This window comes from Bactrocera tryoni, chromosome 4 (assembly GCF_016617805.1).
Source record: "Bactrocera tryoni isolate S06 chromosome 4, CSIRO_BtryS06_freeze2, whole genome shotgun sequence".
In the NCBI taxonomy this organism is placed as follows: domain Eukaryota; kingdom Metazoa; phylum Arthropoda; class Insecta; order Diptera; family Tephritidae; genus Bactrocera; species Bactrocera tryoni.
The window spans coordinates 16,532,789-16,556,284 of NC_052502.1; the positions used below are offsets into that span (position 1 = coordinate 16,532,789).

At 29.7% G+C, this 23,496-nt stretch overlaps 1 protein-coding gene across 3 annotated transcripts in view; it reads left to right on the plus strand.

Moving 5' to 3' along the window:
• Window positions 1-5,511, plus strand: part of LOC120775337 (platelet binding protein GspB) — a 376,877-nt gene extending 371,366 nt beyond the window's left edge. For all 3 annotated transcript variants that reach the window (XM_040105481.1, XM_040105480.1, XM_040105482.1), the window contains 4 exons: window positions 1,587-1,777; window positions 1,849-3,385; window positions 3,454-3,851; window positions 5,027-5,511. In XM_040105481.1, coding sequence (XP_039961415.1) covers window positions 1,587-1,777; window positions 1,849-3,385; window positions 3,454-3,851; window positions 5,027-5,300 — 2,400 coding nt within the window. In that variant the 3' untranslated portion in view covers window positions 5,301-5,511. The remainder of the gene's footprint in view (window positions 1-1,586; window positions 1,778-1,848; window positions 3,386-3,453; window positions 3,852-5,026) is intronic.
• The last annotated feature ends 17,985 nt before the right edge of the window (window positions 5,512-23,496 follow it).

Here is a 23,496-nt window from a genome sequence, read left to right on the forward strand (position 1 = left end):
TATAAATCTCTTTTTAGTACTGCTCTTGTATAAAACTTAAATTAATAAATTTTCGGTGAAGTGGTCATAATGTGTAAATGTTCCGCTTATCTCTTCGTAATCAAGTTGGGCAGGTGTGCGAGACTGTCTTCTCTGTTTAGAGAATTTGCAAACAATTTAATAAGAGCGCAAGATATTTCAAGAGTATTCTCAAAGCTGTTCTATAATGTTTAAAGTTGGATTATTTGACAAGTTTAAGATTAATCTACACACCAAATTTAACATACCGCTCTTTATCATGTAATTTTAAAATTTATAACCAAAACTGCCAAAAAAAAATAGTCAGAAGCCTACTCGCAGGTTATCATATATGTACATTATATTGTATTAATTACTGTGGGCAAAAAATAGTAAGACCTTTTTAATTAAAATTTCGGGCGAAAACTCAACCAGAATGTAACGAAACGTATTATTACGAACGATAAGGGTTGGATCTATGCTTGCGACCTGGCAACAGCCGATCAATCGGCCGAATAAAGTGGCAAAGATGAACCGAAGTCGAAAAACTACTTCAAAGCAGGTCAAAAATCAAGATTATGTTGACAGTTTTCTTTGATTATCGAATTGAGGTGCACTTCGAATTCCTTCCAGGCGGCCAAACTGTCAACCAGGAATACTATTTAAGTGTTATGCGTCGTTTGCGTGAAGCTATTGCTAACAAGAGCCCGAATTTTGGGCTGACAACTCTTGGTTTTTGCATTACGATAATACACCGTCGCATACTGCATTGATTCTTCGTGAATTTTTTGCCACTTTCAATCAATATCGTAACACGTAATTCGTCAAATTTAGCTCCGTGGGACTTCTGGGGCGATTACTCTGAGAGGGACGCCACAGACTTTGAAGAATAAATTAAGAATTTTGAGCTTATGAACAAAGTCTTGCCCATTGTAATTGTAATTGTTACAGCTACATATGTATATGTATATAGAAAAAAATGTTTATTTAAGAAAATTAAGGAACTTTGTCTCATACTTTTGAAGTTTTCCATCTTGTGGACTTGAATTTATACCATAAATTTTAAAACTTACGGCATGCTTCTTCTTACCATTTAATATGCATATAAGTTTATTTATGGATGTATATATGTACCTCTTAATGTTTCACTTAAATGTGTGTTTCTTTTAAATATTTTCAAATCTAAATGTTTTAAATGTTTTAATGTGTCGGCTATGCAATAACGGTAAGCTAATTCCAATGAAATATAATAAAATACAATTTTTTATTTGTAGTAAATGTGACAAGAACATATTTGTAATATTCTAAAGTGTGCAAAAATTATTTGTAGAGCTATAAAAATTTATTAAGAATTCGAAAATAATTAAAAGAAAACATAAATTCGTTAAAAACCCAAACACAAAATCTTTTCACTGGCTGGCATTAGAAAACCAAAACCAAATCATTGCTCTTGTTTAGTTTATTTTATTATTTAGTTCGCATGCCTCAAGGCCGCTTTCACATACATATACTTAACAGCTGATATGCATTATTATGACATTCTCACAGTAATTTTTAATTTTATTTTGTTCTTCCTCTCTCTCGAAAAGCTCTTTCGCCACTTCAGTTCACCGTTTAGCGCTATGGGCAACAGCAGCAGTGCCGCTGTGGCAGCCGCCCACTGTCCAGCACCGTTCGCCTTTCCATTCACACCATTCGGTCTGAGTTTGTTCGACATTGATCCGTCCAGAATTTTGGGTATGCTGCGACATCAGACTTGGCTGGCCGAAGAAGCTTTGAAGTAAGTGCGCTTTCGCATAAATAACGGTAGTTAGAAACAAACCATAATATTATCTTTCCCACACATAACAGAAGTCATAACTTGTTGAACACACCGAAGGACTTTGCCCACCGTTTCAATCCCGTCGGTGATTTGTTCGCCAAGGATTTCCATCCGAATCATTCGCATGCCAACACTGCCGATTTGCTTGCTGGCGTAACAGTGCCCAGTAATAGGGCGAGCACTGTTAGTCCAGTTAAGCAGACAACATCACCACAACAACAACAAAAACAAGCCGAACGCAATGCAATGGTGCAACAGCAACAACCACAGTACAAAACGCAACTTCATCACCAACAACAGCAGCAACAGCCGCCACAACAGCAACAACAAACATTCAATGTCCGCTATCCCTCACCGGCTGCTTATTTTCATCATCAACAACAGCAGCAACAACAACAACATTTGAAGCAAATGTCCAGCCGTCAAGGCACACCGTCACCACATGCCACCGCCACCTCAACACAAACGAAAGCGGATAACACACCCGCAACGCAAACGGTGGCAGCTGATGACGATGATGTCGTCATCGAACTCACGACCACACACGATGACGCACGCGACAGTGGCCGCGAAAGCGCTGCGCATACACCGAACAACAGCAGCGCCGGCACTTCGAGTGGACTGGGCACTTCAGCCAGTGCCGCCGGTAGTAGCGGTGCACTGAGCAACGCCTGCTCACCGCTACTCTACAAAGAGTCACTCGAACAATTGTTGCAACGTCGTCGCTCGGGCTCCTCGCTTGGTGGCGTCAGCGACAGTCTACGTTCGTACACACAACTGTTGCTCTCCTCGAGCACACCCGGTTGCACCGACACGTCCAGCTGCAAGGAGAAAAGCTCCTCATCTTCTACCTCATCAACACCACCACCCACCTCAGCGCTGTTGGCGCAACACCAGTTGCTCACGCAACGGTTGAATAGTCCATCGGAGACGTCGTCACTATTTGGTGAGCCGCCCATCGAAGAGGAGACACGTTGCGTCGTCTGTAATGCACACTTTCCGAATGTGTGGCTATTGGAGCAGCATGCCACGCTCCAGCATCCACACATCGGACCGGGCGAGGAGAAACCGTTCATTTGCGAGCAATGCGGTCAGTCGTATCGTTATCGCTCGGCTTATGCTAAGCATAAGGAGCAGAATCATCGCGCTCGCTTGCCGGCCGACAAGCTCTTCACGTGCGACGTCTGTGGCATGCAATTCCGTTATCTGAAATCGTTTAAAAAGCATCGCCTCAATCACGCGCTGGAGCGCTTGCACGGCAAGAAGAGCGTGATTGGCAAGCACTGCATAACCCCGTTGCATATGCTGGGCGAACAGGATGTGGTGACCAGTTCACAGGAGCCGATGTTGCCCGATGAGGGTGGTGAGGATTTGCGCATTAATGTCAAGCGTGAGCAGGACGATGATGAACGTGAGCAGCGTGAGCGCGAAGATCAGGACTGTACCATCGATTCGGCTGGTATGATCATATGCAATGACAACAACAATTCAACAGCTTTAGCTACCACCACTGTGACCGAGGCAAACATAAGCAGTTCAGATGGAATTCATAGTACAAATAAGGGGGTGAGTAAAAAATTCTTACCGGGAATTATTGCGTCTATTCTATTCTTTTATAATCTCTAACTAAACAGCCACGCCTTCTTACAACTTCACAAATGGAAACGGATCCCTCCTATCATCATTTGCAACGCCACCCACAGCATCAACATGCCCATCCACATCACCATCAACAGCAAGCACCACAACAACCGTTGCCACCACACTTGCACAGCAGTGTTGCTGGCTCATCACTGCCACCACATCAACACGCACATCCACATGCGCATGTGGCTCTACCGCATTCGCATCATCCACATGCGCATCACGCGGCTGCATCGTCATTGAACTCGTTGAACTCACTGAACTCCATTACGTCGTTGATCAATGCCGAACGCATACCGAACGAACAATTCCTGGGCCTTAATCCACAAGAGGCTTCAATACTCAATTTTCTGCGTGTCGACGCAGCCGAACGTCAGCGGGACAAACGGTAAGTTGTTGCGTTCCACATTTGTGCACTATAAGATCCACAAAAGAGATTAATGAGAGCTTGAGAAAACTCATTTACTTGAGTGATAACATTCCGTGGCTGGGGAGATCATTATAATTATTTGATCGCAAGGCCTCGTGCCAAACACTTGGTTACCTGGATTTAAAATTTTTTTTTTAGATCTAAGTGTTCTTTGGATATTTGATACACTTTGCAACTAACCTTTTCATTGAGAGCTAGATATTATGTACAGGCTTTGTCCGGGAAGAAATAGGACTGAGTCGATTAAAAAAAATTTATTGAACCAATCGTTACAATTCTTTAAAAACTTTCAAAATAGGCTTCTTTGCGCCGATGCTGCGCTGCCAGCTCGATTTTCAAGTATTGAAGGCGTCAGAGAAGCTATTCTCCGGAATAGCCTTGAGAGCCGAGGTGCATACTGCTTGGATCCCCTCTGTCATCTCAAAATGATTGTCTTTCATCGGCCTTTTCTTGAAAGGAAACAAAAAAAGTCCGGAGGGGCCAAATCTGGGTTGTAGGGCGACCGCGGAAGCGTTGGGATGCCGGCCTTGGTTAGGTAGCTGTTCACAAAAAATGCGGTGTAAGCCGGGGCGTTGTCGTGGTGCAACTTCCTATCGGCCTGATTGACCCTTTTTGATAAGTTTAACATCTGGACAGTTAAACGAATACTTAGTCGACGGTCTGAGTTCAAAGCTTTGCACATACGAGTCACATTGTCGATGTTTGTCGAAGTCGTAGGTCTCCCAGCACGGTCTTCATCAGCGACCTCTGCCCGGCCCTCCACTCCTCGCTAAAGCAACATCTGGGTAAGCCTGCTTGATCATATCAAACGCCTCTGTCGCATATTTACCGAGTTTCACACAGAATTTAATCGCGTACCTCTGACCAGCCGCTCGTTCGTTAGCTAGGAAAGCTCTCTACCGAATTTAGCCGGTGCGCGCAAGCTCCGAAGTACAGTCGTGGCGGAAGAAAATCAGTCCTATTAATTTTCAGACAAACCCTGTGTCTATATAGTAAAATAGCCACAATTTAAGGAACACAGGTGTCGAATAGAGCAAATTTCCTCGCTGATTAATACAATATAAGCTTAATTTCTGTATAATTTACCGTTAGGCAAAATATGTATATACTAACATTCCACTCCCAATTTACAGCCCACAAACCTCACGTTTCGCCTGTCCCTTCTGCGGCAAATGCGTGCGCTCCAAGGAGAATCTAAAATTGCACGTACGCAAACACACCGGCGAACGACCATTCGTGTGCCTCTTCTGTGGACGCGCTTTCGGCGGCAAATCGGACCTTACACGCCATCTGCGCATACACACCGGCGAACGGCCGTACCATTGCGAATCGTGTGGCAAGTGTTTCGCACGCGCCGACTACCTATCGAAACATCTAACCACACACATACACAATGCGCCACGCTGAGATGAGGTGCGAAGGAGACAACGACTCCTTCGCAGATAATAGAATGAACAGCCGACGACAGAGCTTTGGTCGGAACGTTCTTGGTGGCGCTGGTGGTGTGGCTTCTTGGCGGCCAACGCGGCGACGGCGGAGAACGATGCAAAGCAGAATGAGGCGAGAAATGTGGAATGCAACAACAACAATGTTCAACACTAAAACAGTAAAAAATAGTTTTGAAACGGTATAGGTTATAATATATATAAGAAACGGAGGAGTAAAAAAAATCGATAAATTATGGATAAACAGATTTTATAAAATATCGATAAATGTAGTAGTTAAATTATCGGCAAATATCATCGATAATTATTATCGAATTATCGATAACTACAAAATTGTTAGGCACTGGCATGCCTTTTACAACAACTATAACAAGATGTGAGAACAGTTATTTTTTTTAGTACATACATATATACATATTTGTATTGGAACTCAGCTAACTAAGCTTTATTGATCGTGTTTACAATGAATTGCGTAAGAAATTAGGTTTTTGAATTCAACATTTTATTAATGTGTGTTTTTAACAAAGCACTCTTTGTATGAGGTGTTCGCAGATTTAATTTTAGAAAATAATTTCAGGTTGAAAATGATTTTAAAAGTTGAAAGTGCTGCCAAGCAGAACTTTAGCTAACGAAAGCGAAGACGCGGGTATTAGCTATTACGTATGAAAGTTAAAAACATGTTTTTTTTATGAAAATTAGTTTTAACAAATAATTAAGTGTCTTAATTCCACCCTAGGTGTCAAGTTTAGTTTTTTAGTGATTTATTTTCGTTAAATTTGAAAAGGTCTTTTGTTTCCACACTTAGTATTTGGAGTACTTCATTGAAAGAGAGGCGTTTTACGGAATTATTCGAAGAACAAACAGACCTGCCACGGCTTGATAACCTATTGCGTATTTTCTTCTTATTTTTAAAGGACTTTTGAGGACTTATGAAGTTCTAACATACATATGTACCTTTTTCGTCCTTATGTTAACTTTGTACACCTTCTCTCAAATGTAATCACTGCCGAAAATTACCTTTCACTTTATAGAAATTTTTTTTTCAATCATATTCATTACAAATCTGAGGTTAGGTAATTCTACCAGAATTCTAATTGCGCTCCGCAGCTTAAGGTTAGGTACTTCTAGTAGAATCATTCATATGTAATTTAATTTCGATCCGCAAATTAAAAATAGTTGTACGATTTCTAAAAGCCACCTAACGAGCTGAAGTCATAAAAATAAATGTTTTAGACCACAAACCAATTTTTTATGTTAGGACAGGAAAATCTCCCAAGATGCATTAAATTTTTTAGTCTCGAGAGATGGCAAGTCTTTCAATATATTTACAAAATTGACCCCTGTTTCATTAGTTGGAAAGAAATACTACGGCTAACTGCTTTTCAATTAACATAAGAACCTTTAGATCTTGTCTTACAACTGATAAATTATGAGCTTTACTTTCCGTTAACCAAAATTTCAAGAGAACTTTGGAATTATTGTAAATAATTAGTGCTCTCGACACATATTTTAAGCTAATATTCCCGATATGGAGACAGGCGAGTACTTTTGTATCATATAAATGTACAGATTTCGAAGTCCATACCAACCGCTTCTCAAAATGATGAAGTTTTGATAGACACTGAAAAATTTTACCGATTATCCTTATACGCAAATATAACGGTAAGCATTGAAAAACTAAAACATCTAGTAGTACTGTAAGTCTTTTATGTATAATTAAAGTGGAAATTGAGTTAAAATCGTTTGTAGATCGAAGTCACGATCACTTTTCAAAACTCAGCAGCTCTATAAGAAACAACCATCATGTATTCAGTTTAAAACTTCGAATAAACAGTTCACCACCTTTTGTGTTCATTTTGCTAACTGTTTGAGCACTTAACGACACTATAACTTAGAAACGATCGTTTTTAGACCTCTCATCATGATCAGCACGATCATTGGTAAGATCCTCTCTTTCAATGAAAGCATGTTTCAAAAAGCAAAACCAACGTTTAATTTTTAAATATGGAATAAGTATATAAATAAACATTTTGGTGCTAGCGATTTCTCAAAGGAGGCAATAATTTAGAAAGCGTTTGAAGAAAAGGGGGCGGACGCTAGTGAGCGCCCTGTGTTAATATGGAGGCAAAGAGACGTTACTAAGCCAAACAGAGGTTTTTTTTTATTCAAATACATATTATTACCATATACATACAATATGTTTAGGTCTAATTTAATTAGGTTTGAATGGCATAATTTTATTTCTCTAAGATTTTTTTTAATCGCTGGGAAAATTATTTTTTTCTCCAAGAAATATTTTTATTATTTAAGAAATATATTTTTTATTATCTAAGAAATTATTTTTATTCTTTAAGAAATAGTAAAAAACATCACAACAGATAGTTGTTATAGTTAGATTAGTGTGAGAGATGCTAGAAAAGTCGTCGGAGCAATGAGGCAAATCTGCAGAGAAATTTCACAGATGAAAACATACAACAAAACCAAACAACCAAAAAACAGAAGGTAATGCAAGAACTTAGCATAATTAAAATTCTAATATTTCTTGTAAAATAATAAAAACAAAGAAAACATACAAAATGTGTGAGAACACAGCGAGAACCCAACAAAACAAACAAAGAAAGAGATTTGGTTTCAACAAATTACATACAAACAATCAAAAGTTAAAATATTATGTAAAGTAAAAAAACAAAACATAACTAATAGCACAATCAAAAAGCAGCTACTGATAAACAGTAAAAACAAAAACAAATGCAACAAGGCAACAGTCTACATAAGTATTACCATACGAGTACATGATGGATTTTGTTTTGTTTAACAATTCACAGTAATAGCAAATAGAAAAATTTTTACAGAGTATTTTTTGTTTTTGTTTTTAGCAAAAATTACATTAATTGAGTTCAAAACAACAACAACAACGATAGCAAATTACATACATACTTACATATATACAAATTGCATAGCGCAGCGTGCAGACATAACCTGAAATTAAATGAAAATAGTTAAATTATTTGTTCATTTACACGCATACATACAAACATAGATATTTTTTAATTGTTTATAACAAACAAGCAAAAAGTAAAGAGGCAACTGTACAAGATTTTTTATATGCATATATTTACAATTACAATTATTGCAACAATAATTTTTTTAATACATAAATATATACAAACACACATAAATAATATATACATAAATCTATAGAGTAAACCAATGCAACTCAAAATAGCAACAACAAATAAATAAATAGCATAAATAGCAATAGCAAAGCATAATTTTTATTAATATTAATATACATATATAAATATATACATACATATGTACATGCATACATACAAAGATAGCGAAAGTGCAACAATAGAATTTATTTATTTTTATGCAAAAAAAAGCAAAAACAGTAAAAATATTTTTTTTTTTGAAAATTAAAATTATTATTTTCAATAATTATTTTTCAACAAAAAATTAATTTTTTTTAATTATAATATTTTTTTCTGAAAAAAAGTTCTAAACAAAAATAAAATATTTTTCTGCTGAAATTTTGTTTAATAAAAATTATAATTTTAATAATTAATTTAAAAAAGTTAAATAATAAAAAAATGATAATTAATTTTAAAAAAGTAAATATTGAAAAATATCACTTCTAATAAATAATTAAAAAAAATGTTTTGATTAAAAAGTAAATAATTTTAATAATTAATGTAAAAAATAGTTTTAAATTAAAATTTTATGATTGTAATAATTAATTTGAATAATTAAAAAAAATATGTTCTAAATAAAAAATGTATAATCCTAATAATTATTTTGAAAAAATTTAATAATTAAAAAAAAAATTTCAAATAAAAAATTAATAATTTTAATAAATAAATAGAAAAACTAAATTATTAAAATTTGTTTAAATAAAAATTAATAATTTTAGTATAATTGAAAAAATAATAAAAAAATTAACAATTTTAATAATTAATTAAAAAATATTAAATAACTAAAAATAGTTTAAAAAAATTTTAATAATTATTTAAAAAGGTTTAATAATTAAAAAAATGTTTTAAATAAAAGGAATAAGATTATTCATAATTAATTTAAAAAACAAATTAATAAATAAAAAAATTGTTTTAAATAAAAAATTTATAACTTTAGTAATTATTTGAAAAACTTAATAATTAAAAAATGTATTTAATTTATACATTTTTTTATTTTAAATGAATACTTTTTAATTTTTATAAAGCAATTAAAATAAAATTAAATAATTAAATAAAAATAGTGTTTTAAATATTTAATTTATATAATTTAATAGTTCAAAAATTGTTTTAAAAAGAAAATTAATAACTAATAATTCTTTAAAAAATTAATAATTTTAATTATTAATAAAAAATAATAATTTTAATTTAAAATAAATTTCAGCTAAAAAATATTTTCAAAACAAAAACAATAAAATAATTTATTCGCATAAAAGTACCACCACCACCGCAAATAACAGTGTTTTATATATTTTTATGGAAATATTTTTTTTAAGAAAAATAAATAAATTTTTACAATATTTAATTAGTTAATTTTTGAATGCAACACTTACGTGTAATTATACAAATGTCTTAATAAAATGCAATAACAATTACAAAGCAAGAAAAAAATAGAATGCATACAACAACCGCAAATAACTGTGATTTTACAAGGAAGCAAAATAGCAAACAACAATTAAATAGAGAAATAGCAAAATATTTATTATTACCACAAGCAAACATACTTACATACAAGCATGCAACAACAAAACCAACAAAATAAATAAAAATAGTTAATAGCAAATAATTAAAAATATTTATGAAACGCAATATATGTAAAAAATATTAATTTTGAAATATTTTATTTCAAATTATATTAAAATATTTTTTTACAAACAGATATTAATTACTTTAATGCTAAAAACCATTGTTGCAATATTTTCTTTTTCAATCTAAAGTAACATACAAACATACAAGAAGCGTATACAAAAGCAAAAGAGCGTAAAATGAAATAAAAACTTGCCTGCAACAAAATATATACAGAAATATAAGGAGATGCAGAACTTAAAAAAAAATTAAGAAGTAAAATTGTAAAAAAAAATACAACAAAAATGCTGCAGCTAGAAAGAATTTTAAGAATAATATTAAAAAAAATAAAAAAACCAACAAAGCAACAAACACAAAGTGTGCACCAAAGCACAGAACCGAGAACATCGAATTACCGCTAAATAGTAGTTTCATTGATATACATACAGACGTACATACATACTTACAGAGAATTGTAAAAAAAAAATTAAATTTACAGAGTTTAAAGGAAAAAAACAAGGAAAAAGCAAACAAAAAATAATGATACAACAACAGCAACTTACTGTTAATAACAACAAATCTTAAAAACCAACTTAAAAATTTTAAGTCATGATAAAAAAATATAAAAAATTAAGAATTGGAAATCAATTACCAACAAGTAAAAAGTATAGTGTTTATTACACTAACAAATGCAATGTTTAAAACAGAAAATTAAAAATGCAAGAAAAAAGAAATAACTGAAAATATTGTAAATGAACAGTAAGGCAAAATAGTTTGGCACCAAAACCAGCTGTTAGAAACAGTTACAAAAAAATAAAAAAGAAAACGGTATAATTCAAGGCAACACAAGGTCAATATAGCTAAGAGCATGAGAGAGCAGCAATAGTTGCTTTGAGTCGTGATGCCACTTTGCTTAGCAACAGTTTGTGTTATAGGGCGGACTATGTACATATAAGGCGCAAGAATTACATTGAATAATTAACTTAAACAAAATTTTCGGCATTGCCGTTCAGAAATTTGGAACACTCGAGCGAATTTCTTAAACAAAATCTTTAGAATCAGACATTCAGTGAAGACTTTAACTATTAAGGACCAAATTTTTTTCTGAAAACATATGCCTAAGCTGCACAAATAGTAGAAAAAAAATTAAAAAAACGGAAAAAAGTTATAGTGTGGGGGTTTTGATAAACGTTTGAATGGAGGACTCTATTAGACTTTCTTCTTTATTCAAAAACTTTCATGATTTCTCAAAATTGTTTTCCTAGAGAGAGCTATCAAAAAATTTTTGGAATACGCGTAGAAGCTTTTTTTCCAATAAAATTTCAAAGCTCAAGCTCTGTTTCAAATGAAAGCTTAAAGCTCAAGCTGATACAAACAGAAGCTTTTTTATTTTAAATGAAAGTTCAAAGCTCAAGTTCAAAACAGCCAAGGTGTTCTGTTTCAAATAAAAGTTCAAAGCTTAAGTTTATGAAATCTAAAGATTTTGTTATTTTAAATGAAAGTTTTGATGAAAGCTTGTGGCTTAAGCTCATACAAAGCCAAAGCTTTTGTATTTTAATTGAAAATCTAAAGCTCAAGCTCATGCAAACCAAAGTTTTCTGTTTCAAATGAAAGTTCAAAGCAGAAGTTTATGAAGGCCAAAGCTTTTATTTCAAAAGAAAGTTTCCTAGAAAGCTCGAAGCTTAAGCTTTAAGCTAAGTTTATAAAAGTAAAGGTTGTTGAAATGATAGATCAAAGATAAATCTTATACAAGCCGCAGCTTTTGTTACAAATGAAAGCTTATATAAAGATTAAAAAATATTTTAAAAAAATCATTTTTAATAATGAACGACAACATACGGGCAAGTTTAAATTTAATTTTAAATTAAAGTTAAAGAGTCACGTCTCGAAAATTCTAACTCTGCTCGTAAAACTCTTAGCTCAGAACCGCACAACATTTACCGTACTAATTAAACCATATAGGAAAAAATCACAACAAAAAGAATATAAAATACGCAAAACTAAAAATAAAAAACAAAAAACAGAACTTGTGCAGCGTGAAAAATGTGGAAGAAAGCGTTAGTGTTGGTTAGCTAAAAAATCTTTCACTGTGCCAAATTGTAAGAGTACCTCATTAATTTAATACGAAAACAACCAGGAGAAGCAAAGAAATACATAAACAAAAAACCATTACATAATAAAATAAAATTGTAATGCATAACAAAGCATAGCATAGCATAAAAGCAGACACAAGTAATAATAAAAAGCAAAAGCGATAGCGAAAATTGAAACAGGAAAAACAACAACAAAGATTATGAAACACAAAACGATTCAGGAGTTTAGCATACAATTACATACATACAAACAAATATAGTTGTATAAATTTAAGTAACAAAAACAACAAAGAATAAATGCAGTAAATGCAACAATTTTTGTTTTTAATATGTTAATGCATAAAATTATATATATATACATATATTTATTTTTAATGATTTTATAATTTAAATATTTTTTTTAAGCATAGCTGGTAACCACATATACATACATACATATATATATATACATATATAGTTTTTTTTTAGTTTACAAATCAAAAATACAAAACGTCGTGTGGTGCGAATTCCAACAGCAGGCAATCTTAGTGAAATAGCATTATATATTTTCATAAATTTTATTAATTAAAATAATTAAATTTACATTGAATACAACTTTATATGCCTCAAAACAGGTCTTAGTGCAAGTTTAGCCGTGAAGCGTAAGCGTAAGAGGGTTTTAAGGGAAGCGAAATAGCAAATGTTGCATGCAATATTTTTTTTTTTAGTTTTTAGTTTTAGTATTTAAGTTTGTTTTAAGTTTATTTCAAATAATTGTACGTAAAAATAAGCGCTGGAAATGTTCATTTACACAAAACTTGGGCTTAAAAAATATTTTCTTTATATATCTTTATCTTAATTTCATGCTAAGTTTAAAACGTTTTCTTTTTTATTATGTATTCTTATTCTACAAAAAGTGTTCAATGTCCGTATTGTGATAATAATTTAATTAATTAAAAAATGCTTAACTGTTCTACTTTTAAAAACACACTTCTGCATAACTTTGCTTTAATTGATATTAAATAACAAAAAACACACAACAACAAACAGAAATATACAAACAAAAAATTTAAAAGTAAAAAAATATTCTCACAAATATTTTTTAAAAAAAATTAAATTTACAAAAATATTTAAAAAAAATATTGTATAAAATATGGCTCACATAAATTATAATAATTTTTGTTAAAAAATTTTAAAAATTCGAAATTTACAAAAATATTTTTTAAAAATTTCGAAACCAAAAAAATGTATTGTAATAAAAATATGTTTTACATAAATTATAATAATTTTTTTTGAGAAAAATTTAAAAAAAATTTTCACATAAATTATGAATTTTTTTTTGAAAAAAATTTTATAACAAAATTTTTATAAAAAATTTCAAATTTCTGTAAAGATATTTTTTTATTGTGTTATGGTACTATACCTTCATACGACAACTGCTTCAAAAGCTTGAAACCAAACTAATTAGTGCTGAGCTGTTCACATTGGTAGCAGAAATTTTCGAAAGAAATGTTCAAAAGGCACTTAAGTAACACCACAATATGTTCTTCATCAAATATTTCGTCATTTCCTCAAATTTCAATATAAAACTGCCCATATTGCTTAGAAAACGTTGAACCTCTATGTTAAATAAATACTATTTTTTAATTGAAAAATTAAGAAACATAATATCTAAATAAGCTCTACCACCAAAAAATTCATTTAGGGTCGAAAAATATATCGTTTTGAAATTGTTTGTGTTCAATATAATATTTCGGCTGATTGCATGCCAGAAAGAGCCACCCCAAAACAGCTACCAATGTGGCAACAACTTAACACACTTTTAACATTAAATTTTTCATGAATTTACCTCACAAAAGCGATCAGCTGATCGTTAAAAAATTAAGGCAAAGAAAGTTAAATAAACAAAAAACAAAAAATAAAATAAAAAATTGGCTATAATTTAAGCAATTAAAAGTAAAAAAAAAAATAGTTCAATAAAAATGCAAAACAGCTACAAATATGAGCATACAAACATACATATATACATACATGAAGACAAATATGAATTGCCGTTACACTCAAACCAAACACAGTTTCAATCGCACACATAAAGGCAAAATAACACATACACTCATATAAACAAACAAAAATCAACTAAAACTTCAAACAACAACACTGCCACCTTGAAAAACAAACACAACTGCTAAATATACAAACAAACCCACATATGTACACACAAATATATATAATTTTTTACAATTTCCTTTACTTTCATTTTCCACACAAATACAATTACAAATACACAGCTACCTTTATTTCGCAAGCTTTTTTTTGCAATAACTACAAATCTACACAGCCACAATGAGTACAGGTCTTTCTCGAAGACAACAAAAACCAAAAACTTTTTCCTAAAGCAGCAAGTATTCTTCACAAAAACCATTTTCTGCCACACAAAAAAACTAAAAATAACTCGTATTAGCGCACATCACACTTTATTTTGTTTAAATGAAAAAATAATAACAAAAATTATTTTAAAAAATTTCTTTTAATTTTGTTATAGTTCTATTTTTTTTTGTTTTTATGTTACATTTTGAATTTCTCTTGTTTTAATTTGTTATTATCGTTTTTATTTTTTTTTTCAATCTTTCAATTTTTTTTAATTGTTTTTAAATTTTTTTTTAATTTTTTTAAATGTTATTTAATTTTTCTTTTATTTTTTTCATTTTTAATTTTTTTATTGTTTTTTATAATTTCAATTTTACACTGTTTTAAATTTTAATTATTTTTTTTATTTTTCTAAGTTTTTAAATATTTTTTTCTAACTTTTAAGTTTTATTAAAAATTTATTTCATTTAATTTTCCATTTTACGATAACATAATTTCTTTTTTGTTTTAGTTCTTTTTTTTTTGTTTTCATTTTAAATTTCTTTTATTATAATTTTTGATTATTTTAAATTTTTTATTTATAATTTAATTTTTTTTAAATTTCTAATTTTTTTTATTGTTTTATGTTTTTTTATATTTTTCACTGTTTAATTTTTGATTTTTTTATCTCTTAATATATTTTATATTTTTTTAAGCTAATTTAATTTTTTTTTCTATTTTTCTAAATTTTTAATTATTTTTTTACAAATTTTATTTTCATTAAAAATGTATTTCATTTAATTTTTCATCTTCCTATATTCATAACAATAGTTAAGCTTATATTTAGCCACTACCCACACTACCACATGCACAGTTGCAGGCAAACTATTTACAATTATTGTACATACACTCACAATTACATATATACTATACACATAAACAATATTATACATACTTATAAATACACAACAACAAGTACCAAACACAAGCACAACTAGAGCTACATACTTAAGTAAATAATTTTAAAAATAATCAATCGAATTATGTTTAATTTCACTTAGCGCAAAATTAATTATAATTAATTATAAATTAAATAAGTTAACAATCAAATTTTTTTATGCTGTGAAAATTGTGAAACAACTAAACAAACAAATGTAGAGCGAAACGTTTAATGTAAGAGCAGAATGAAGTAAACAGGTCGTAACATGATTTTTTCGTTTCGTTTATTTACACGAAGCATATGTTTAGAGATTAGCTGGAATTATACAATACATGTTTACATACATACAATATACATATATATTATATTTATGTAATATTACATACATTTATATTTTAATGTTATTATTTTATATTAATAAAATTTTTTGCTCAACAAATTTTGTGTTGTTTTATTGACGTTTTTTTATTTTTCGATTTTTATTATTATATTATTTTTATTAAAATTACGTTTTGAATAAATTTTTGATTAAACCTTTTTTTGGTTTTACTTTTTTATTGAAAATGCATTTTGAATTCATTTTTGATTTAAAAAATTTATAAAAAAATTTTTCAAAGCCGATGTGGATAAAATAAAGTCGATTGGTCGAGGCAAAACGTCGAATAGCAACTCGAGAGAAAAAAATTATTTTCACGAATCGGTTTTAGCACGAAATTTTAATTAAAAAATCTTACTATTTATTGCCCACCGTAGCATTTTAAACAGTAATTAAAAAATTCTTTTTTTAATAGTAAAACTTTTAAATATAATTTTTATTATTATTTGTCGAAATATATTTTTCGATTTCGAATAATAACAATGCCACTTGAAATGCTCAACACGCAATTTTGGAATCGCTTTCAACCTCTGCTTGTATTCTTTATATTTAGAAATTTATCATTACAAGAAATTCAAAAATTTTCATTACATTAAAAAGTCACTAAAAAAAATATTAACACTAACAACAAATGAAAACTCAAAAACGTATGACGTATACGTACACAAAACTGCAAGAAATACAGCAACGAACCATTTTTATTAGATGTAATAGATATTCGTATTTAGAACAAAATGAAATGAGAAATACCAAATATACACGGGCAAGCGATAAATTGGAGAAAAACTGAACATAAAAGAATAAATTAAAGTAAAATAAAAACAAAAAATAATTATAAAAACAAGTAAATAAAGCATTCAAACTCTCGATGTGTGTTTTTGTCGGTGTCTATGCTAATAATCAAGAAAAACTAAAAACAAAAACAAAAAACCAAAAAAAAAATATGAGACAGAAATGATTTTTTCGAAATTTACTTTACTAAAATCGAACTCTATATATACATACACACATTATATACATACCTACTTAATTACATATGATATATTGTATATTTACTCTTTGGTGTAGGAAAAAAAACATTTAAATAAAAAAAATTAATTTCAAATAATGAACGAATCTAAAGAAGTTCTCCCGATTTGCGAAATAATATGACAATTTCCAAGGTTTCAATAATGCAATTTATTGCAGAAAAGTGCAAGTGCAAGAAGTATGGAAAATTTAATTAGAGTGTAATACAATATTTATTTAATAATTACGGAGAAACGCTGAAAATTTGTAGAATGTGTGAGTAAAATCAACATTTGTAGGGGAGAAGAAAAGTACTGAAATTGCATTTTAATTGCGCTAATTTTGCAAGAAGCATGAAGATTAAGTATAAAAGACTTGCAAAAATTTACTAATTAATTTTAGTAATTTTATTTGTAAGTAATAAATAAATAGATTGAAATTAAAGCGTTAGCATTTGCGGTAAAAAAATATTTTTTTTCATAATATTTGTTTTATATATTGTCTCTTTTCTTTTTTATGGGCACTACTTAACTTGCAATCTGCCATTGAAACACTTGTGAAATAATTTTGATCAATATTTTTTCTAAATTTCTTTATAATCATCATATTCTGACCAACTCATTCTAGAGATACTAGAAAAATAAACTGAAATTAGTAAAAAAAAAATATATCTAGTAATAAGGCGACATTTTTTGTCAGGCTTTCAGACTCCAAGTGCAGTTATGATCTCAAAATAAGATTGAAACTATGAAAATAAAACCGTTTACGCGGTTATAGCCGAGTATAAAACAGCAGGCTGTTTCCTTTTCACTTTAGCTCGCCTTCAAACGTATGTGATTTGGCTAACAAGAGGATACTTGGTCCAAGACCGTAAGTCGTGAGCTGCTTGAGCCACATGTAAGAAAATCGTTTCTAGCTACTCTCAAGTGAATAGCGATCAGAGAACTATGCTTATTTTAGTGAATTTCTGTACATGGCTCCGTCCTTCTGAAACTAGTCCAGACGGTCTCAAAACATAAAGTTTTGTGTGTGCAAAGTTAATGATTGAGCCTCTTGTCAAAAAATTTAATTTGCTCGATTTACTATAGAATATCCATTGCGTTGTAAATAAGGCGTCGTTCCATTTTTTTACTTATTTGAAAGTTACTTGCTAGTTTATAAGATTTTCAGATTTTTTCGGTGGATTGTTTTTCCGTTCTACGGTATTTTTTATAATATTACTATAATACTCTATAATATAGTATACTGAACACCCATAGGGACACATCCCTATAAGATATATGTAGATAAATCATCAGCTTGACAAGCTGAGTCGATTTTGTCACGTCCGTCTGTACGTCCTTCTGTCTATAAATACACGAACCAGTCGCTCGGTTTTAAGATACCGATTAGACATGTCTTTTTCTCCCCAAAAAGGTGCTCATTTGTTAGTACCGCCGATATCGATCTAATATAGCATATACATATGTAACTGCTATACAAACTGAACGGTCAAAATAAATACTTGTATGGAAAACTTTTTCACTTGGCGAGTAATCTTCACAAAATTTAGCATAAATAAATATACGCATAAACGAAATCGTTCAAATCTGACTACTATATCTTAAATTGACCGAGCAAATTAAGTTCGTGTATGAAAACTTTTTTATATGACAAGATATCTTCACGATGTTTAGCATAGATTGTTTTCTAAAGCAAGGCTACAATCTCTGAAAAAAACTTCCAAATCGGATCACTATAGCATATAGCTATCATACAAGCGGTATAACCAAAATCAAGTTCATGTATAAAAACTTTTTTATTTGAAGATTTATCTTCACAAAATTTGGCAGAGATTATTGGCAATAACAACCCTAAAATATCCGAAGAAATTTTCCAGATCGGACCACTAAAGCATATACATAGCTGTCATACAAACTGAACAGTGAAAATAAATATCCTTTACTTGTGTAGGGTATTCTAGCTTCGGTGCAACGTTTTTTTATTTCTACTTTAATTTGGACGTTCTCAAATCACATAAATCTAAGGCAAAATAGTAGTATCATTTAAACCGGTTCCAACATTATTTCATACTTTTAGCATCACCTCAAGCACCAAGCCTGCATATTACCCCTCCCTCAGATTGTGTTTTTTTGCTTTTTCTTTCACATCCTCATTCACTGCAAATGCAACGCCTCTAAGCTTTAAAAATTAAACGCTAAATATTATTTAAGCTATTTTTTATATCAAAAACGGTATTTTTCATCAGCGATAAGGTGTAAAAAAATTACGAAATATAATAACAACCACTACATAAAAAACTTTATAAAACGAATATTGTGTACATGTTTGTTTTTTAATAAAAAAAAAATCAAACAAACGGTAAATATTGAACGTTAACAAAACTATCTCATGTAAAGAAATTCTTTTTGAAAACTATAAAATAATTTTTGAAAAAAAAAACAAAAAAAATATGTATGTAAAAACGAAATTATATGTGTATGTGGTAGAAAAAATGAAAAATAAAAAAAAAAATACAACAAAAAATTAAAATTTTATAAAACTATTTTTCGGTGTTAGTTGTCTTTTTGGATAATATACTTACACAATAAAATATAAGAAATTTCAAAAAACAAAAGAAAAAAATTAAAAAAAAAAATACAGAATTAAATTCACTGTTGATGTTGTGACAAAGGAAATACAATTAAAGTGCAAATGCATATTTTTACTCACTTCTTTACGTCCCCCATGAACAAAAGCAAAAAATAACGATATTTAAGCTAAATTATACATATGTACATATATAGGTGTATGTATTTGTATATGTACGTCTACAAAATATTATTGTATTGTACTAACTATATACATATATATATAAATTAAGTAACGAACATTTTTCTCTTTCTCTCTCACACTCACTCCGCTCTATTCTAATATACTCTATGAATATCGTTTCAACTAGTTATATATGTATGTATATTTAACGAAAAAAGTCCAAGTGTTTTAATAAAAAAATAAAAATAATAATAATAAAAACAAATTTATGATTAGGAAAAAAAACAGTTGCGCAGAAATGAAAATTTTCAAAAAACAAAAAATAAAATAATAAACAGTTATTAGTTTGCGCATCAAACTTGTATTGTATTTGAAACGTATGTATATGTATTAATTTTATTTACATGTATATTATATACAAGCATACATACATACACACATGCGTGTAAAGTAAATGTCTACAAATATTGTATTTACCTACCGATATACATACATACATATATACTAAAGAAAAGCCACGTTATGCACTCGTCAATGTATACTAATTAACTACAAACATACATACATATATACATGCGTACGTCTGTGTGTAGCAAATTCTCAAAAACAAAAACAAAAATATTTATCAAAAACGCACATTTGTGTTGGAAACGCATGAGAGATCGTTTGGTGAAAAATAAAAAAATGAACAGTTATGTTGATGACGCAGTTGGGCGTTGGTCCTGCGATCTGTCGACTGTCGATCTGGCGTGGATCTGCAAACAATTTAGCAATAATTCTAAAATGACCTCAATCAAATATTAAAACTAGTTATATTTTTAAAATATATATACATATATTTTAATAACAATTAAAAGTAAATAAATTAAAAAAAAAAAATATTAAATTTAAGTCAAACGCAAAAAATATAACTGTAAATAAAAATATTAAAAAATAATGGCAGAAAATTGATATTAAACAAAAATATGGAAAAAAAACAAGCAAAAAAGAGCCGTGGCGCCCAAAACGCAAAATGTAATGAAAGAAAACTTGCAACTAATAGAATAGTTAGTACAGCCACAGCAACAAAACAAACAAAAAATGTCTCTCGATCGAACGAAGTAAGAATGTGATATTTTTCTAAGCCACAAGCAACCGATAATGATTTTTAATAAACAAACTAAAAATATTAATATGTAATATTGTATAAGCAAAATGGAAGCAAAAAGTGTTAATTAAAGTCAGTAAGCAGTCCAAAAGCGGTTATAATGCAGCAAAGAAAAGCAAAACTCAAATATTTCAAGTATTTGCTATAACACAGCAGCAAACACATACATTCAAACCGTTAAAACCATTGAAACCGTTACAGCAAACAAGCGGTACAGCAATAGCCAAGTCAATAGCAAGCAAAAAGTGTAAACAAAAACTAGGAAAAACCCACAAAACAGCAATAGAGACTGATTTTCACACAAAGTAAACAACAATAAAAACAAAAACATTTTTTTATTAAACACAAAAAGTGAAAAACAATAAATTAAACATAAAAAATGAAAAAACGCAATAAATTAACCGTGAAAACTAAAAAAACTGCATGCAAAAACCGCTTAACGCAAAAATAAGCAATTTTCAAAAACGATATAAACGCAAACTTTTCACAAAACACCAACTAGAATGCAGTAAAAAATGTTGAAAATAAATGAAATGCAATAAAAATTATATAATTTTTGAACCTTCAAAACAAAAACTGTTTACTGCAACAAAAGCGCCTTATAAAATTAGGTTTAACAACATAATATTTGAAAACCAAACAAATTTATGCACAGAAAACCCAAAATTATTTAGAACTTATACAATTACACTTAGTTCAACTATGCTATTACAATATAATTTAAGGAATGTGCGGAATTGGAACAGTAGTTACGTGTATGCGTAGTAAAAACAAAAAAAAACGGAGGAACGAAAAACTTAAAGAGTGAGATAAAGAACGTAGTAAATGTTAAGCAATGCGTAAACGAAACGAAACGACAGTAAAAACAGTAAATTACGAGTATAGTGAATAAGTGGCAATGGAGAGTTTAAGCAACAACTAGTATTGGAACATGTGTACGTATTTTTAGGTTTACAAACGTATGTACAGGTGTGTAGACGTTGTGAGCGTTAGATTATTTGTGCGGAACGATTAGAAATCGGCGAGTGGTTAAGCTATTTTTTGTGATAGATTAGAGAGGAAAGTAAATAAGAAATAACGGTTAGAGAATTTGTATTAGCATGATTGTGAGAATTTATAGGTATAAGTAGCGGAAATTGGTAAAGTATGCGTTAAGATTAAGAGAGAGGCGGAAAGGGAGGCTTGTTACATGACATAGACGTAAGAGGCGCTGGATTTTGAAGCTAGGAATTATAAAACGAAGAGAATTGCAACGCTAGACGATTCGGAAGCAAAGACGAGTTTGGTCGATCATTTTATTTTTATTTATTGTGAAATCTGAAAGGATTGAGAATTATTATAGAACACATTTTTTAGCTTCAGCGATTTTACCTCTTATTACATTAAAATTGATATTCCATGGAAACATTAAATAATTTAAATCGATTTTTAACAATTTCATAGCACTCGTGCATTAGCTAAATATCTTTCCATTCCATTTACAACTTGTGCGCTAAATATACTTCTTCTTCGATAAACCGAACCAATAAAAAAACTAATTCGAAATAATTTAGTTGCTTCGATTTTATAAAACATATTCTTAAAAAAAAGTGAAGCAATGAAAGAGAAGCATTATCCTTTCTTGTCGTTCGAACCACTGACAAATTTAAGATGTGATTATTATTGCAAAAGATTTTGATCTACACTGATCTTTTTTATTATACAATTCAAACCTTAATAGTGAGTTCTAACTAAAATTTTTGGCTTAACTTTATGTATTTTTGGCTAACATTACTTCTACAGCTAAATAACCTGGAGTCTCCATTGAAAAGTATATAAATTACTTTCAATATATTTTTATTTGTCTTTTAGACAACAACTAAGGAGAAAGCTTTTCTTTATCATTTTAACATTTAATTTTTAACAACTAAACGTAGAACAAGATTATTTCAACGTAATGCATTAATATTTTTACATTTGCCAATTCACGTTATAAATTATCACAAAGTCTCCAATGTTGTTAACATAAACAAAAAACAGCTGATGAATATATTAATATTTCATTTTGCGATCAAACTCGGCTAAACTCAATTAGAAGCAAAAAATATAAGCGTCAGAAGAAGGTAGGAATATTTATTCAAAAGCGAAAGGTGCTATGGACAAAGACGTAAACAATGTGATAATGTTGTAAACTTAATTTAACTAAATTTTTTTATGAAATAATTTTCGTTGACGTTTAAAACAGCAAATTAGAATTCAAAATTCAGTAAAAACACAAAAACAACTACAGTGGAACTGCTTAAACTGCTAACATAAACACACACACATACATAAAACTATTGCAAAACAATACTGGAAAAAGTTTTCTTTCATAAAATATTCAAAAATATTTATTTGAAAATATCTATTTCAAATAGATTTGCAGGCGTGGACATGTATGAAAAAAAAGAAATTAATGGAATTAACTAACAAAATTCAAAATTTAAATATTGTAAAAACTACAATTAAAAATAAAAAAGGTTTAGAAGGTAAAGTCAAAGAAAAAATGTAAAATCTCTAAATTTAAGCTTTTGGTGTTTTAAAAGAATAAACAAATCAAAAATTGATCAAATTAAATATTTTAGGCTATTAAAATGAATGCGAAAAAAATTTATATTTGGATAAAGTAAAATTTAAGTGAAATAGTATTGAAATTAAGCCGAAAAAAATTTTAAGCAAATCTCGATGTTTTAACTTAAGC